Source organism: Salmo salar, chromosome ssa13 (assembly GCF_905237065.1).
Source record: "Salmo salar chromosome ssa13, Ssal_v3.1, whole genome shotgun sequence".
In the NCBI taxonomy this organism is placed as follows: domain Eukaryota; kingdom Metazoa; phylum Chordata; class Actinopteri; order Salmoniformes; family Salmonidae; genus Salmo; species Salmo salar.
The window spans coordinates 32,237,353-32,255,534 of record NC_059454.1 but is presented as its reverse complement, the minus strand read 5'-3'; the positions used below and the strand labels follow the sequence as shown (position 1 = coordinate 32,255,534).

Here is an 18,182-nt window from a genome sequence, read left to right as displayed (position 1 = left end):
GCTCTTTCCATGATAGACTGACCAGGTGAATCCAGGTGAATGCTATTATCCCTTATTGATGTCACTTGTTAAATCCACTTCAATCAGTGTGGATGAAGGGGGAGAGACAGGTTAAAGAAGGATTTTTAAACCTTGTGACGTGGACTGTGTGCTATTCAGAGGGTGAATGGGCAAGACAACAGATTTTAGTGCCTTGAAAGGACTGGACTGATATGCCAACCCTTAGGGGTGATTATCAGAATGGGACTAAGTGAACCAAAAATGTTGTCAGTCAATCCTGCCTGAGTAAGATGGCTGACACATCAGTCTTACTAGGAGTAACAAAATGGCTTGCTGCTCTAAAGGGGAGTTCATCTCCCTCCAACTCATCACATGCTATGATAACCTGTCAGCCCAACGGGCTATACCATTGGACATGTCTCACGCTAGTTTTAATCCTAAAGGTTAGGTGCCAGTCTGTTTTTGTTAACGGTGTTCTGTGCTTATCTGGGATATCAGAGTTCAGTCAATTTCCACAGAGAGGGACTCTGTCTTTACTGTGTGCTAATCTGATTTGCATTTGTGTGTGGATCCTCTGACTGCTGTTCTCCTCTGAACTTTGAACTATGGCCCTTTCTCAGTTGAGGGAAGGCAAATAGAGGATGGGCTGAATGCACATTTTTGAAAGCTACATACATTACATTTACATTTTAGTCATTTAGCAGATGCTCTTATCCAGAGCGACTTACAGTAGTGAACGCATACATTTCATACATTTTTTTTCTGTGCTGGCCCCCCGTGGGAATACATGCATGCATACATACATGCATACATACATACATACATACATACATACATACATACATACATACATACATACATACACTACCGTTCAAAAGTTTGGGGTCACTTAGAAATGTCTTTGTTTTTGAAAGAAAAACACATTTTTTTTTGTCCATTTTAAAATAAGATCAAATAGATCTGAAATACAGTGTAGACATTGTTATTGTTGTAGCTGGAAATGGCTGATTTAGAAGAAAATTATGGAATATCTACATAGGCGTACAGAGGCCCATTATCAGCAACCATCACTCCTGTGTTCCAATGGCACGTTGCGTTAGCTAATCGAAATTGATCATTTTAAAAGGCTAATTGATCATTAGAAAACCATTTTGCTGTTAGGTTAACACAGCTGGAAACTGTTGTGCCAATTAAAGAAGCAATAAAACTGGCCTTTAGACTAGTTGAGTATCTGGAGCATCAGCATTTGTGGGTTCGATTACAGGCTCAAAATGGCCAGAAACAAAGAAGTCGCATCTTCACTGTTGACGTTGAGACTGGTGTTTTTGCAGGTACTATTTAATGAAGCTGCCAGTTGAGGACTTGAGGTGTCTGTTTCTCAAACTAGACACTCTAATGTAATTGTCCTCTTGCGCAGTTGTGCACCGGGGCCTCCCACTCTCTCTATTCTGGTTAGCGCCAGTTTGCGCTGTTCTGTGAAGGGAGTAGTACACAGCATTGTACGAGATCTTCAGTTTCTTGGCAATTTCTCGCATGGAATAGCCTTCATTTCTCAGAACAAGAATAGACTGACGAGTTTCAGTAGAAAGTTATTTGTTTCTGGCTATTTTGAGTCTATAATCGAACCCACAAATGCTGATGATCCAGTTACTCAACTAGTCTCACTTTTGTCAGCCTGCCAACACGGACGTCTTATTAATTTCCAGCCAATGGCTTCAAAACAAGGTCTAAAGTTCAGAGTGGCTCCAGTAGTTTGGATCTATCCCCCAGGGATAATGCAGACTTTCATTAGTATATCTGTTTGTACAGCTGGGCATGTGTTGAACCCTGCCCACTGTGCCCATGGCTAAACAACCATGTCTCTGCTCCAAAAGTGCCCAGGATTGATGACATGGCCTGTGTGCTAGGTTCTGCACGATTAATCTATTTCAGATCGAAATTGCAGTATTGACATGTGCAATATCCATATCACGAGGCTATGATTTTCTTTGACACTCCGTTAAAGCTGCAATATGTAACTTTTTGGGCAACCTGAACAAATGTACATAGAAATGTGTTATAGATCTGTCATTCTCATTGAAAGCAAGTATAAGAAGCGTATAAGAATCTGTTCTTAGTGCGTTATTTCTATGCTTCCCGTTCTTTAGTTTTTGCATCTTTTACTTTGGGTTTTGTACACCAGCTTCAATCAGTGTAAACTACAATATTTTGGTTTATGGGCTCGGTATTTCACAGCGGTTTAGATGGTACAATGATTCTATACACTATACCTGCTTGTTTTGTCTCAAAGTAAAATTAAGCTAACTATTACAATTTTAGCAACCAGGAAATGGCAGAGGTATTTCTGCGTAGTGCGTCTTTTAATACATCAAAATCTATACTATGGTAACTCCTCCAATGAGATGCGCTGCTAGACTCTGTTCAATCACTCTCTACATGCACAGAGGATGCTGACCAATCACAAGCAGGCTCCGTCACTCTGCATGGCACGCATATGCTGACCAATCACAAGTGTCCCGGCATGTTGGTGAGAGAGAGAGGGCATTGGTCGTGTTGGAAACATGAGTGCTGCTAGTGCTAACGAGAAGTCGATTTGGTTCCAATGAAGGGCGCATCTTCATTGGAATGGCAGTATTTCGGCTACAGGCCGATGTCAACCAAATGCAAGTGTTGCGCTTGATTGATTGCCGATACATTTTCAGGTTCAAGGGAAAAGGGTCTGCAAAAAAATATTTTGCCCACGCTACAGACTGATATATCGGTCCGCTAATACAGGACAAGTAACGGCCCAGTGCTGCAGCACCCTCAGCAACCCTGCTTCCTTTTTCCCGTGCATGTCTCCATCCCAACGCTGTATAACGAAATTAAGGGAGAAGTTGAAACATGTTGCTTTGAATGACTGGACCAGACTACAATGTTTTGGACACAGGCAGCATCTTGCAATCAGTAGGCTACATGTCCCATCGCGCACCAGCGACTGTAGGGGGCCGGGCGCAATGCACTCTGACACGGTAGCCAGGTGTTTCCTCCAACACATTGGTGCGGCTGGCTTCCGTGTTAAGCGGGCATTGTGTCAAGAAGCAGTGCAGCTTGGCTGGGTTGTGTTTTAACCGTGTCTGATGGTATTACTAGGTGTTTGAAAATCGACCTTTGCCTCTCCCGAGTCCGTAAGGGAGTTGCAGTGATGGGACAAGACTAAGCACCAGTTGGATACCATGACATTGGGGAGAAAAAGTGTTTGTTAATATGTAGGTGTAGTAATAATATACAGCCGGTAACAATGTTACAAAAGATTTGGTTCTGTGTTCAGTTAGCACAGTATTTATTCATTTTAGAAGTGATGTTCTCTATCCTGACACTTGTTTTAACCATGTCTGATGGAATTACTAAGTGTTTGAAACTCGCAATTCACAATCACAATATCTGGGGCCCCCCCCAAAAAAATCGCAATTAGATATTTTGTCCAAATCATGCACCCTACCGTATGCCACCATGTGTTTTTTTTACCTGACGTGTCACGTGTGTGCAGCTCACCCCGTCTTACCCTCGCCTGCTCTTACCTCAGTAAGAATAGGATGCTGCCCACCTGCTTTCTTTTGTTGGGGCCCTTCAGCTCACTTTCGCCCCTATGACTGTTGCTTTGATAACATGCAAAACAAGGAGGCACAAAATGGTGCATTGAGCTGATCTTTTTTGGAGAGAGTAACTAGTGTGCGGTTTCCCAGACCAATCGGAGCAATGCATCCATGGGGTGCGCGTTATTTGCATTAGCCAATCCTAACAATGCGTGTGTCTTCAGAAGTCCTGGGAAAGGCTTTGGACCCGCTGTTGGATTTTGTTAGTGACTGTTAAGATGGAGGACCCAGCAGGACTATTTAGTTGGTATGGAGCAGCAACCGTTGAGACTGAGTCATAGGTTTTGGGTGCAAAATAAGTGGAATTTATTTGACAGTGCAGGTGAAGACTGGCTCCAGAGTTGAGTATTTAACACATTTAGACATGTAAAGAATTGTTGACAAAAATATTTAGCTCGGAAAAACAAACTTACTTGGCCTACAGCAAGATGACCTTGACACAAGGAATAAGGCAAAACGCCTCAATGGCAGAGCTATAGTAGTAACAGCCTGTTACCTGAATGGGGAGACCGAGGACCCTGTAAGGACCTGCCCCAACCTGGCAGAAACCATGCACATTCTCATTGACAATGATGACACACTTGAATGGTGACGTGATTGAACAATTGACTGCACCTTTAAAGCATTTCAATCTACACAGGACCTTCTAATAAGCCTGTTTGCATGGGCAGGAGTTTCGGCTTGACTGGTGACATCACCCGGTGGTAAATTGGTTTATAGACCAATAACAGACATCCAAACCTCTCTGCCAATAACAGATTGTTTAAAGTTTTCCCCTCCCCACTCAGACCACTCCCAGACAGTCATAGCAAAATTCTTACTTGAGAGTTTTTTTGTTAAAATGTATTTTTGTCCATTTTAAAGGACCGCTATTACGGTAAGATACTTAATTGTTACCAATAAATTATTTGATCTAAAAATGGCTGCATTGGCCATTTAATGCAAACAAAGACGTAATTAGCATAAACATTAGCCTAACATTTTAGATAAACAATGAAACACCCCTTAACTGGGATAAACCAATTACAGAAAGGCACGTAACCTGTGGAATTGTTCGCTCTCATCCAGGGTGGCAGAGCGTTGGGCCAGTAACCAAAAGGTTGCTGGTTTGTATCTCCGAACTGACTAGATTATCAAAAAAGTGTATGTACCCTTGAGCAAGGCACTTAACTGTAATTGCTCCAGTAAATTAAATACAAAGGCTAAACATTTTCTAAATAAATGATTACCAGACTCTGGCGTTTGTTCTTTACATCATACAAAGCATAATATTAGAAGGGTTAGTGATTTTAATGTAGCAAGCAAATGTTTGTACCAAACAATCAGTCCTTTTTGTGTGGAAAGAAATGGAGGGAAATGTTCCGACTTAGCGATGGCTCACAGGCACATCGTCAGTAACTTAACGTGGCTCACATGGCCCCCTCTCCTACAGCTCCCCCATCTTAATGGTTTCTGGGTCGTTTGCTCTGTGTGAGTGTCCGGTTAGATAACGTCAGCACTTTCTTCCCTTTCGTTTGATGTCCTGTAGCTGTGCTGTTCTGTGGAGGCTACTGGTGGTTGGTTGATGTTTCTCAGGTCTGGAGGGACAGACAATGGGAACAACCTGCACTTTCAGTGTAGTGACTGGTGGCAAAATGAATAATTCTGATTATTAGTTATGCCTGCGGCACTGAGTATCAAGGTCTATTGCACAGCAACGTAACATGCAACCAGCCTTTTGCTTCTCTGAGTGAGGCTCCAGGCAGGCAGTCTCTTACTGTCATATGTCTGTGGTGGAACATCAGATTTGTAATGGCAAGAACTCCCAAAGACAAGACGGTCACAGCACTTTAGTGTAGGGCGTCTGACCAGACGAAGACATGGATGCAAGGGTGGCGGATCCTTGTTTCGCACAATCTCCTGACCTGGGTAGATCATATGAAACTTCTGTAGCTTTAGTGTACTTGTTCCATTTGTTTGCATAGGCGCTTCCATCCAGTGAAACTTGCACAGCATGCATTGTTGCTTCACGTGTTGATACAGCTGTCTATTTACTGGGTCTTGTTAGCAGCTGCTCAATGCCTAAATGGTATTGACCGGACTGAGATTTGTGTTCAATGCACAGCATTGTGGGTGGGTGGATCATGTTTAGAAAGAAAGCGATTATCCCCATGTTGTGGAGAGCTCAAAGAGGGAATTGTTTTATGGGACTACTGGTTCTATCCTTCTCAAAATTACAATTAGACCAAGCTACAAGGCAAACAAACAAAAATACAACAGATGTTGAAAGTGCACTCACACTACTGCACAATTAGGAATGTTTGTCCTAGTTTCCATTTAGGTCTCTGTTTGGGGTGTGATGGTGATCAGGAGCCCATGTTTCAGTGATTGCCAGTCTCACATCATTGTGCCAATGTGGGACTAGCCTAGCGTTGGGGCAGCCTGGCCTTTTATTAGGCATTGGTCTTTATGCAACTCTTTGCCAGTCAAGCAACAACCTGATGTTTGCTTCCAGAAATGGAGGCTCCCTTGTCTGTATACATTGTTTTCAGCTTCTTGCTAAGCGTGCAATCATCACTATATTAATGGAAAAACAACTTGTTTTCCGTTTTTCTGCTCTTGCCCTGTCGTGAACCATGGACGAACACACAATGCTCCAACCAACCAGTGCCTTTGTCAGCAGAAATGGATAACAGCTGTTGAATTATTCAAATCTTGGCTAAACCTTGTTGGTTTCTCTAGTACAATGATGAATGTTATGGCCTGTGGTAGTTCTGATTTTGATTTAGCTGTCAATCAACAACCCCCGTTGGTATTATTGAATCCCCCCCAAAAAAAAAAAATAATATATACACACACACACACACACACACACACACACACACATATATACACATACACACACAGAGTACCAGCCAAAAGTTTGGACAGTGTCTGCCGACCCCTCTTGTCTCAACCTCCAGTATTTATGCTGCAATAGTTTGTGTCGGGGGGCTAGGATCAGTCTGTTATATCTGGAGTTTTTATCCAGTGTCCTGTGTGAATTTAAGTATGCTCCCTCTAATTCTCTCCTCCCCTCGGAAGACCTGAGCCCTGGGACCATGCCTCAGGACTATCTGGCCTGATTACTCCTTGCTGTCCCCAGTCCACCTGGTCGTGCTGCTGCTCTAGTTTCAACTGTTCTGCCTGCAGCTATGGAACCCTGACCTGTTCACCGGACGTGCTACCTTGTCCTGGACCTGCTGTTTTCAACTCCCTCTCTCTACCGCACCTGCTGTCTCGAACTCTGAATGCTCGGCTATGAAAAGCCAAGTGACATTTACTCCTGAGGTGCTGACCTGTTGCACCCTCTACAACCACCGTGATTATTATTATTATTTGACCCTGCTGGTCATCTATGAACGTTTGAACATCTTGGCCATGTTCTGTTATAATCTCAACCCGGCACAGCCAGAAGAGGACTGGCCACCCCTCATTGCCTGGTTCCTCTCTAGGTTTCTTCCTAGGTTCTGGCCTTTCTAGGGAGTTTCTCCTAGCCACCGTTCTTCTACATCTGCATTGCTTGCTGTTTGGGGTTTTAGGCTGGGTTTCTGTATAGCACTTTGTGACATCGGCTGATGTAAAAAGGGCTTTATAAATACATTTGATTGATTGACCTACTCAAGGGTTATTCTTTAACTATTTTCTACATTGTAGAAAAATAGTGAATACATAAACTAGAAAATAACACATGGAATCATGTAGTTAACAATGTGTTAAACAAATCAAAATACATTTCAGATTCTTCAAAGTAGCCACCATTTACCTTGATAACAGCTTTGCACATTCTTGGCATTCTATCAACCGGCTTCCCCGGGAATGCTTTCACAACAGTCTTGAAAGAGTTCCCACATATGCTGAACTCCTGTTGGCTGCTTTTCCTTCACTCTGCGGTCCAACTCATCCCAAACCATCTCAATTGGTTTGAGGTCGGGGGATTGTGGAGTCCAGGTCATCTGATGCAGCATTCCATCAGTCTCCTTCTTGGTCAAATAGCCCTTACACAGCCTGGAGGTGTGTTGGGTCATTTGTCCTGTTGAAAAACAAATGATAGTCCCACTGTGTGCAAACCAGATGGGATGGCATATCACTGCAGAATGCTGTGGTAGCCATGCTGGTTAAGTGTGCCTTGAATTCTAAATAAATCAGACAGTGTCACCAGGAAAAGAGCCCCACATCATCACACCACCACCTCCATGCTTCACGGTGGGAACCACACATGCAGAGATCATCCGTTCACCGACTCTGCATCTCACAAAGACATGGCGGACAGATTTCCACCGGTCTAATGTCCATTGCTTGTGTTTCTTGGCCCAAGCAAATCTCTTATTGTTGGGGTGCTTTAGTAGTGGTTTCTTTGAAGCAATTCGACCATGAAGGCCATGCATTTATTTGGACTGCTATTTCTGAGGCTGGTAACTCTTATGAACTTATCCTCTGCAGCAGAGGTAACTCTGGGTCTTCCTTTCCTGTGGCGGTCCTCATGAGAGCCAGTATCATCATAGTGCTTGATGGTTTTTGCGACTGCAGTTGAAGAAACGTTCAAAGTTCTTGAAATGTTTTGGATTGACTAACCTTCATGTCTTAAAGTAATGGACTGTCGTTTCTCTTTGCTTATTTGAGCTGTTCTTGCCATAATATGGACTTGGTCTTTTTTCAAATAGGGCTATCTTCTGTATACCACCCCTACCTTGTCACAACACAACTGATTAAGAAGGAAAGAAATTCCACAAATTAACTTTTAACAAGGCACACCTGTTAATTTAAATGCATTCCAGGTGACTACCTCATGAAGCTGGTTGAGAGAACGTGGGAGTGGCTTCAGGACAAGTCTCAATTTCCTTGAGTGGCTCAGCCAGAGCCCGATCAAACATCTCTGGAGAGTCCTGAAAATAGCTGTGCCGCAATGCTCCCCATCCAATCTGGCAGAGCTTGAGAGGATCTGCAGAGAACAATGGGAGAAACTCCCCAAATACAGGTGTGCCAAGTCATACCCAAGAAGACTCGCAGCTGTAATCGCTTCCAAAGATGCTTCAACAAAGTACTGAGTGTTAAGGGTCTGAATACTTATGTAAATGTGATATTTCCGTTTTTTTGGAATATATATGTTTGCAAAATGTTAATCTGTTTCTGCTTCGTCATTATGGGGTATTGTGTGCGGATTGGTGAAGGGGGCGGGGGGGGAAGGATTCAATCCATTTTAAAATAAGGCTGTAACATAACAAAATGTGTGGAATGTCGAGGTGTCTGAAAACTTTCTGAATGCACTGTATGTGTAGGTGAAAGGCAGTAAACAGAACATTTTCATTTTCGGGCAAGTGATCATAATCTTTGGGCAACCTAAAAATACGCCTGACTTGTCTGACAGGAGAACTGCCCTTCAGTACTTGATTTCAATCGCTGCTACTAGGATATAATTTATTCTTCTCTGGTCTGTCCAGACAATGCCAGAGGGTCTTTGGAAATGAGAGGCAGAGTGAGATTGAAAAAGCTTTAGGCGTGTTACCTCTGGTGTGCATTACTTCACTGTTGTTTTTTTCATTGACAGGGCCAGATGGTGTGTTCGTGTTGACTCATTACATAGCCAATAACAGGCAGAATCATGGGGGTGTTCTTTTTATCTTATGCTAATTTCCCCAACACCTGTCCCTATAAAATTAGATGCAACAAATGCAACCTGTCTGATTCACATGGGAAGGACAAAGACCTGCGCCAGACCACTGATTACCAACTACTCTCTCCCCTCTCTCGTTGCAGTGATGGAGCCCATGGCTGTGAGCACCTCAGTGGTCGGGCCGGATGAGTTCAACCGCAACATGCCGCGCATCTGCGGCGTCTGCGGCGACAAGGCCACCGGCTTCCACTTCAACGCCATGACCTGCGAGGGCTGCAAGGGCTTCTTCAGGTGGGTACTGACCAGGACGGGGCATACCAGAAATGGTGGAACAGGAAGGATGGTCCAGGGTTGTGTTTGTTAGGCACCAAACAGATGAACACTGGGAGGGACTACCTGGACTTGTCTAATAAGAAATGCAAATTGTCCATTGTTTTGGCCTAATGAACATGATTTAGTGAAGAAGCTTGTTGGGCTCCAAGGCTTATAAAGTTCAAACAATTCACACCGTTTTGATCATTAGCTGAGGGATGTGGCTGGAGACATGTAACCACTCACATTTCCACAGACCGAGCTATCGATGCAAGTTCTGAGCATTCATGATATCAACATTATAGATTTAACCATGTTTTGAGGCCATTATGTTCTTCAAGAGTCAGTGGGTGTATGCATGTATTTAAATTAATCAATTAATTTAAATGGCTGAAGTGAATGTAGCAATCATGCCCCTTTAAGGCTCTATACTTCCCACATGTAGGAAGACAGACCACATTATCCAGGGATTAAAAAGGTAGCCTATTAGCCAGTTTTGAAAAGGGCACAAAAAATAAGTGATTGATACTCTGACAGCCTGAGATCCAACCCAAAACAACTCCACTATTGCTGCTTGTCCACATGGAAGCTTATTATCTGAAATCCTTTATCTTTTTAAAGATTGTGTAAGCTGGTGTTTTTGAGCAGGAACAAGATCATGTATTTTTGTTTAACACTAGAACCGCTAAAGCAGTCGTCATTTTCACTGCTCATGATTTTTAAGAAATGTCTGCCATGCCCCCCTCCATCCTTGACTTTCCCTGAATACGTTTATATAACACTGTCGGTGTTAGAATCTTAATATCACAAGCAGAACTGGAGTTATAACCAGTTTTAGGTGGGCATATAACAGATTAAATAAATTAAGTAAAGTATCAAATCACTAATTGTGAATGAGGAACAGGAAGGGCCATGGCTCCCGAGTGGCGCAGTACAATATAAGGGAAGGGAGAAAGCCACTTAGAATTCATGTGTTGCCATCCTAGGGTCATGCACTACCCATAAAGCATATTTAGAACTTTTATTATTCAAAAACATAAAATAGTCATACCGCTAATTAGGGTTCTTAGCCTAATGATGAGCTTTGTGTGCACTATGGTGTTGAACGCTGTGCTGTTGTCACTGTGGAGTGGGCAGTGTGGAGTACAATAGAGATTGTGTGATCTGTTGGTGCGGTATGCAAATTGAAGTGGGACAATATTTCTGGGATGATGGTGTTGTGAGCCATCACCAGCCTTTCAAAGCTTTTCCTGGCTACAAATGGAAATGCTACGGGGCAGTAGTCATTTAGGCCGGTTACCTTGCCGTTCTTGGCCACAAGGATGATGGTAATTTGCTTGAAACATGTAGTTGAAAATGTCAGTGTAGACTTTTGCCAGTACGCGTCCTGGTAATCCATCTGGCCTTTTGAATGTTAACATGTTTTAAGGGTCTTACATGGTCTACGGAGAGCATGATCACACAGTTGTCCGGAACAGCTGGTGCGCTCATGAATGGTTCAGTGTTGCTTGCTACAAAGGCAGTATAGAAGGCATTTAGCTCGTCTGGTAGGCTCGCTTCACTGGGCAGCTCACGGCTGAGTTTCCCTTTATAATCTGGGATAGTTTGCAAGCCCTGCCTCATCCGACGAGCGTCAGAGCTAGTGTAGTATTAAATCTTAATCCTGTATTGACACTTAGCCAGTTTGATGGTTCGTCTGAGGGCGTAGCAGGATTTCTTATAAGCGTCTGGATTAGTGTCTCGCTCCTTGAAAGCAGTAGCTCTAGCCTTTAGCGCAGTGCTGCCTGTACTCCATGGCTTCTGGTTGGGATATGTACATTCAGTCACTGTGAAGCCTGTGACTGATGAGGTATACTCCTTAATGCCGTCGGCTAAATCCCAGAACATATTCCAATCAAATATTACCCTGAGATAGCGTGCGTAATTGTACATGCTGAACACCTTTTAAAATCTGGGAAAATATCCACCATGGGCAGCAGGTGAGCGAGTGTCGGTGAATGTGGTGATGAGGCTTGTGGACCTTTATGTTGGCAAGGGGAGAAATGTCACCATGGACAATGGAGAACCTGAGACTATTATGCTCTACTGACAAAGTCAGTGTTTCAATCAAGTGAAAGTTATGAAAATTGTGTCAACTGTTAGGACAAGGAATAACCTCTAAATGAAATCCAACTGATGCCATTGCATGAAGATGCACACAAGCACGACCTGACAGTTGACCATTTTTGACTGCTGTCATATCGACACTTACGGTACATTCGGAAAGTTTTCAAATCGTCTTCACTTTTTCCACATCTTGTTACGTTTCAGCCTTATTCTGAAATATGTTTTTAAACTAAGACTGTAACATAACAAAATGTGAAGGGGTCTGAATACTTTCCAAATACACTGTGCTTCCAACACCTGTATATCTTATAAGTAAAGGGAAAATTGTTTGCCATAGACAAAGCTATTGCTGCTGAATTAAAAGCTGAGCTGTTTCCCTTCGATTTTTTTCATTCACATTTTTTTGGAAACATCAAGAAAACATCTTAACATCTAAAAACTCTGGGGTTGTATCTACAGGGTTCATAGTGATTGAAGTAGTTATACTGCAGGGCAGAAAGCACCCCAAATAGTTTCATTATCATAACACCATCAAGACTACTTATTGCAGCTCGGGAAAATGTAACCAATGTATGTGGATTACAGAAAGTGCCGACAGGAAAGGAGAAAATGCCAGGCTGTGTGTCTTTCTCAGACATCAGGTTCTCATTAAACAAAACTCTTAGTCAGTGGTCCTCTCATGTCTGCCATGCTTAATTTGTTAACTATTTGGGAGAAAGGGCAACAGACACCTGTTGAAACCCCTGTTTGTGTGTGGGGGGAACAAGAGGGACTCTAGTCCTCTACAGATCTGTGTGTTTTATCATTTTTGTGTTAAACTATTTCTAAACTGTGCGTGCGCCTCCGGTGCTTGCAGCAATTGGGAGGCTGTATTTCTGTTTTTCTGTTACAATGGCACGCTATGTGACTGCTCATGAAATGTTTCTTTTTACTGTGGTGGTGGGGGGGGGTGGTAGTGTGGCGTTAGAATTCAGTGTTTTTCTGTGTCTGAATGTAATCCAGTTGAGTAATAATCCCGTCTGCCTTCCATTTCCTGTAAAATAGCAATATTAGCAGCACGGTTTTAATGCATCTTCCTCTTTTTAATGTGCTAGTGAGCCAGCTCTGTCTATCTGCCTCCACCAGACGCAGCATGAAGCGGAAGGCCAGTTTCACCTGCCCCTTCAACGGAAGCTGCTCCATCACCAAGGACAACCGGCGCCACTGCCAGGCCTGCCGGCTCAAACGCTGCGTGGACATGGGCATGATGAAGGAGTGTGAGTGCTCAGACACCTGATTTCTAACTGGTCATAAATACAGTAACTTCAGCCCTTTTAAGTGCTTGGCTCATTCTGGCTGAAGACTATCTACATCATGTAAACCTAAAGTAAAAGAGCAATACAGATGTACAGTACACTCTACTGTACAGTATGTTACACATAATCATCTTTGCCTGGACATGCTGTTTCTTTTTTAGATGTTTGTGTTGCTTTCAGCCAGAAAAATAGAACAGGGTTGTACTGTATTTTACGTTCTTTACCGACTTAGAAAATATGGGGATGTTTCAAAAATATTCCCCAACATTTGCTGGCTACGGTCATAGAATCCTTCTTTATAAAATGCCCTCCAGTTTACCATGCTTCAACACCAACAAGTCAGCAGGGTTATGGAAATAAACAAGCTGTGCATTTTAAGGTGACAGAGAGGGGTGAAGGAGGGGATTGCGAAATAAAGACCAGTCCAACAATGCTCCGACTGCTTCTGTGTAGCCTAGCCCGCAAGCAGTCAAGCCTAAATGAGGCCCCTGGAAAAGGAAAAGGGATCTAAACAGCTAAAATGGCCTCTTTGTCTGCACCAGCGCTAAAGCTCCAGGCCACAGTGCTGCCTGGCACAGCATGCCCCAGTCATGTGGGTACTCACTCATGTGAAAACAATAACATGTGGCATACCCTGAAATATTCCAGACGGGTGTGGCATGGAGTGAGACTTGCGATTGGATGAGAGCGGCGACTCTGCAACCAATTGTCGAGCTAGGTTCAGGTTGATGTGGACACAAGTGCAGGCGGTTATGTAAAGTAGAATGTTGATGTTAAATGCTCTTTGAAGTTTTCCTGTTGGTCCTCTTTTTTTTTAGAGTGATACAGTTACCGTATGTGGCTGATATAGCACTATATTCTCTTGAATGAATCATGTTGAATGCTACAGATGAGAGTTGAAGGTCATAACCAGTGGGTGTTGTCGTAACGCTTTAATTGGTCAATCCAAGGCCTCGCCTCTATATAGTTTGTTGCTTTTTCAAGGCATCGCTGCCTTGCTGAGGATCCAGCCACATTGTCCGCAGTTGATAGTGTGTGCCAAGACAACAGAGCAGGCCTGCCCACTCTGCCCCCTACCAAATCAGTGAGGAGTACACAATTATCCACACTCCCTTATGCTACAGGGTTAACAGGAGGGCAGCCAGAAATAGCCCCTCTGTGCTCATTCTGCAAAGAGGTGAAATTAAATGACTAGTATTGAAATTAAATTACTACAAGACCAAACGGCTCACTCAATCAAGCCTGATTGTCTTGGAAGTTTAAAATCAAAGCTTGCTTTCCTATAATTGAAAAGCTTGAAAAGGTAGTGAAATGGGATAATGTCTTAGTGTGGGCAGTGCCTAAAGAATCCAAGACTTTACCTTGTATGCAGTACAAATCACATTATTGTGGGAGCACCTTTGAGTATTAATTAGGCTGTTTTGAGAAGGTTTGAATCCTAAGCAACCTGCCTACACATTGTTTGTTTGATGTACAATAGACTAACATAACTACTGTATTAGGTCAAAGCTGTGTGCTGGTAAACCTTGGTAAAACATGGGTGAAGTATGTATGTATGGTGGTGCTTGTGAATTTCTTTTCCTTTTTGGCTTCAGATCAATGCCTACTTCTCACTTCAGTTTTTTGTTTCTAGTTAATAGATAGGGATAGTTATTGTGATGTTGATGATAAAGTATTACAATACCACACTACGTTCAGTAGTGATAGGCAAGGCAAGTGGCCCGTAATTATGATCTTTTAAAAATATTTTCTGTGGACTTAATCTTTTATGCTTAATCTTTGAAATCCAATTGAGGATCGCTCTCCCTCCCTCCCAGCATCTCAATCCTCCGCCATGGCGATCCAGGCACTAGACTAATTACTAAATGTGGACACATTATGTGGTAAACAGCTCGATTTTTCTGGCCTTAGCCGGCTGTCTGTCACCTCAGTGCTGTGCCAGCAATACAGAAGGCACTGTGAAATACTATCTAGACAGCGCAGCAGACAATAACTGGCAAATTCTGGGAAATCACCACTGTTGGCTAGATTGGGTGCGTCGGCAGTCCTTTTGACTATGCCATGCTAGATGGGCTACGAAGTGTCCCATTCTGGCTTGATGTCAACCAGCCAGTAACAGTAAGACAGTCTATGATGGAGTAAGGGTGGTCCACCTCTAGTTCTGAACATGTCTCCATTGTGGATAATCTTTAAATATGGCTCTAGATTAAATCAAAGCAAAGACTTGTAGATGACCTGGAGCCCGTGGGTTTGGCGACGAATATGAAGCGAGGGCCAGCCAACGAGAGCATAGAGGTCGCAGGGGTGGGTAGTGTATGGGGCTTGGTGACAAAACGGATGGAACTGTGATAGACTGCATCCAATTTGCTGAGTAGAGTGTGGGAGGTTATTTTGTAAATGACATCGCCAAAGTCAAGGATCGGCAGGATAGTCAGTTTTACGAGGGTATATTTGGCAGCAAGAGTGAAGGATGCTTTGTTGCGAAATAGGAATCCGATTCTAGATTTAATTTTGGATTGGAGATGCTCAATGTGTCTCTGGAAGGAGAGTTTAGTCTAACCAGACACCTAGGTATTTGTAGTTGTCCACATATTCTAAGTCAGACCCGTCCAGAGTAGTGATGCTGGACGGGCGGGCAGCGATCGGTTGAAGAGCATGCATTTAGTTTTACTTGCATTTAAGAGCAGTTGGAGTCCACGGAAGGAGAGTTGTATGGCATTGAAGCTCGTCTGGAGGTTAGTTGCACAGTGTCCAAAGAAGGGCCAGAAGTATACAGAATGGTGTTGTCTGCATAGAGGTGGATCAGTAAATCACCAGCAGCAATAGCGACATCATTGACGTATACAATACTTACAGTACCAGTCAAAAGTTTGGACACTTCAAGGGTCACTTTACTCATTCAAGGGTTTTTCTACATTGTAGAATAATAGTGAAGACATCAACTGAAATAACATCAAAAAAGTGTTAAACAAATAGCCACACTTTGCCTTGATGACAGCTTTGCACACTCTTGGGAATTCTCTCAACCAGCTTCATGAGGTAGTCACCTGGAATGCATTTCAATCAATGCCTTGTTAAAAGTTCATTTGTTACTTTTCGTTCCTTAATGCATTTGAGCCAATCGGTTGTGGTGTTAAAAGGTAGGGGTGGTATACAGAAGATAACCCTACTTGGTAAAAGTCCATATTATGGCAAGAACAGCTCAAATAAGCAAAGAGAAACGACAGTCCATCATTACTTTAAGACATGAAGGTTAGTCAATCCAAAACATTTCAAGAACGTTTCTTCAAGTGCAGTCGCAAAAACCATCAAGCGCTATGATGAAACTGGCTCTCATGAGGAACGACACAGGAGAGGAAGACCCAGAGTTACCTCTGCTGCAGAGGATAAGTTCATTAGAGTTACCAGACTCTGCAGCCCAAATAAATGCTTCCGAGTTTTAGTAACAGGCACATTTCAACAAAACTGTTCAGAGGAGACTGCGTTAATCAGGCCTTCATGGTCGAATTGCTGCAAAGATACCACTACTAAAGGACACCAATAAGAAGAAGAGACTTGCTTGGGCCAAGAAACATGAGCAATGGACATTAGACCAGTGAAAATCTGTCCTTTGGTCTGATGGTTCCAGATTTTTGGTTCCAGCCGCTGTGTCTTTGTGAGACGCAGAATAGGTGAACGGATGATCTCTGCATATGTGGTTCCCACCTTGAAGCATGGAGGTGTGATGGTGCTTTGCAGGAAACAGTCAGTGATTTATTTAGAATTCAAGGCATACTTAACCAGCATGGCTACCACAGCATTCTGCAGCGATACGCCATCCCATCTGGTGTGTGCATCATTTGTTTTTCAACAGGACAATGACCCAAAACACACCCAGGCTGTGCAAGGGCTATTTGACCAAGAATGAGAGTGATGGAGTGCTGCATCCGAAACCAATTGAGTTGGTTTGAGATGAGTTGGGCCACAGAGTGAAGGAAAAGCAGCCAATAAGTGCTCAGCATATGTGGGAACTCCTTCAAGACTGTTGGAATAGCATTCCTCATGAAGCTGGTTGAGAGAATTCCAAGTGTGCATAGTGGTCGTCAAGGCGCATGCTGGCTACTTTTGAAGAATCTCAAATATACACTTTTGGTTACTTTTTGATTCCATATATTATTATTTTATAGTTTTGATGTCTTCACTATTATTCTACAATGTGTAAAAATAGTAACAATAAAGAAAAACCCTTGAATGAGTAGGTGTATCCAAACTTTTGACTGGTGCTGTGTGTAAATATGATATTGTTTATTTTGATAAATTTGCAAAGTATTTTATATATATTTTTTAAATGATTGGGTATTGTGTGTAGATTGGTGAGGGGAATTTGTTTTTAATTCATTTTGAGGCTGTAATGTAATACATTGTGCAAAAAGTGAAGAGGTCTGAATACTTTCTGAATGCACTGCATAACACGAGCCAGCTGCCTGGTTGTGGTTACAGTCAGCTCCCAAAGACTGTTTTATAAACTTATTTTCGTTCAATTTGCTGTTCACAGTGGGAAGACTATTGGCAAATGATAGACAAAAACATAAAATACATTCTACCACTGGCACAGCTGCTGTTAACTTGATCTGTCAGCATGTGAGCATGAAACGGCCAACATTTGTTTTACAGTTGCGTAATTCCTTTTCTGACAAGGGTAGTCCGGAAAGCTTTTTGCATGAATAACGCAAAAGCCATTTTGTGCAAATGAAGTGAGCAGAAGTTTCTAGAAAGCATCAGGCATGACAGGAATATCTTGCTGTGAAGCTGATTCACATGTGACTCACTTAGAAAAGGCATTTAGTTGCTGTTTATCTACAAGGCTAACTTGTAGCAGTTACATGACTACACCTACCACGTGCATATTGATTTTGTTCATCCACACCGGACGCCATCATGACATGCAGGTTAAAATATCAAAGCCAACTGTGAACCAACTACACTGAACAAAAATAGAAACGCAACATGCAACAATTTCAAAGATTTAACGGAGTTACAGTTTCTATAAGGAAATCAGTCAATTTAAATAAAGTAGGCCCTTATCTATGGATTTCACATGACTGGGAATACAGATATGCATCTGTTAGTCACAGATACCTTGAAATCAAGGTAGGGGTGTGGATCAGAAAATCAGTCAGTATCAGGTGTGACCAACGTTTGCCTCATAGCGCGACACATCTC

General features: G+C 42.8%; 1 protein-coding gene across 4 annotated transcripts in view; it reads left to right on the top strand.

Annotated features, from left to right (window-relative positions):
• Positions 1-18,182, top strand: part of LOC106566896 (vitamin D3 receptor A) — a 109,426-nt gene that overhangs the window by 75,580 nt on the left and 15,664 nt on the right. For all 4 annotated transcript variants that reach the window (XM_014135458.2, XM_014135460.2, XM_014135457.2 and 1 more), the window contains 2 exons: positions 9,411-9,558; positions 12,811-12,941. In XM_014135458.2, coding sequence (XP_013990933.1) covers positions 9,413-9,558; positions 12,811-12,941 — 277 coding nt within the window. In that variant the 5' untranslated portion in view covers positions 9,411-9,412. The remainder of the gene's footprint in view (positions 1-9,410; positions 9,559-12,810; positions 12,942-18,182) is intronic.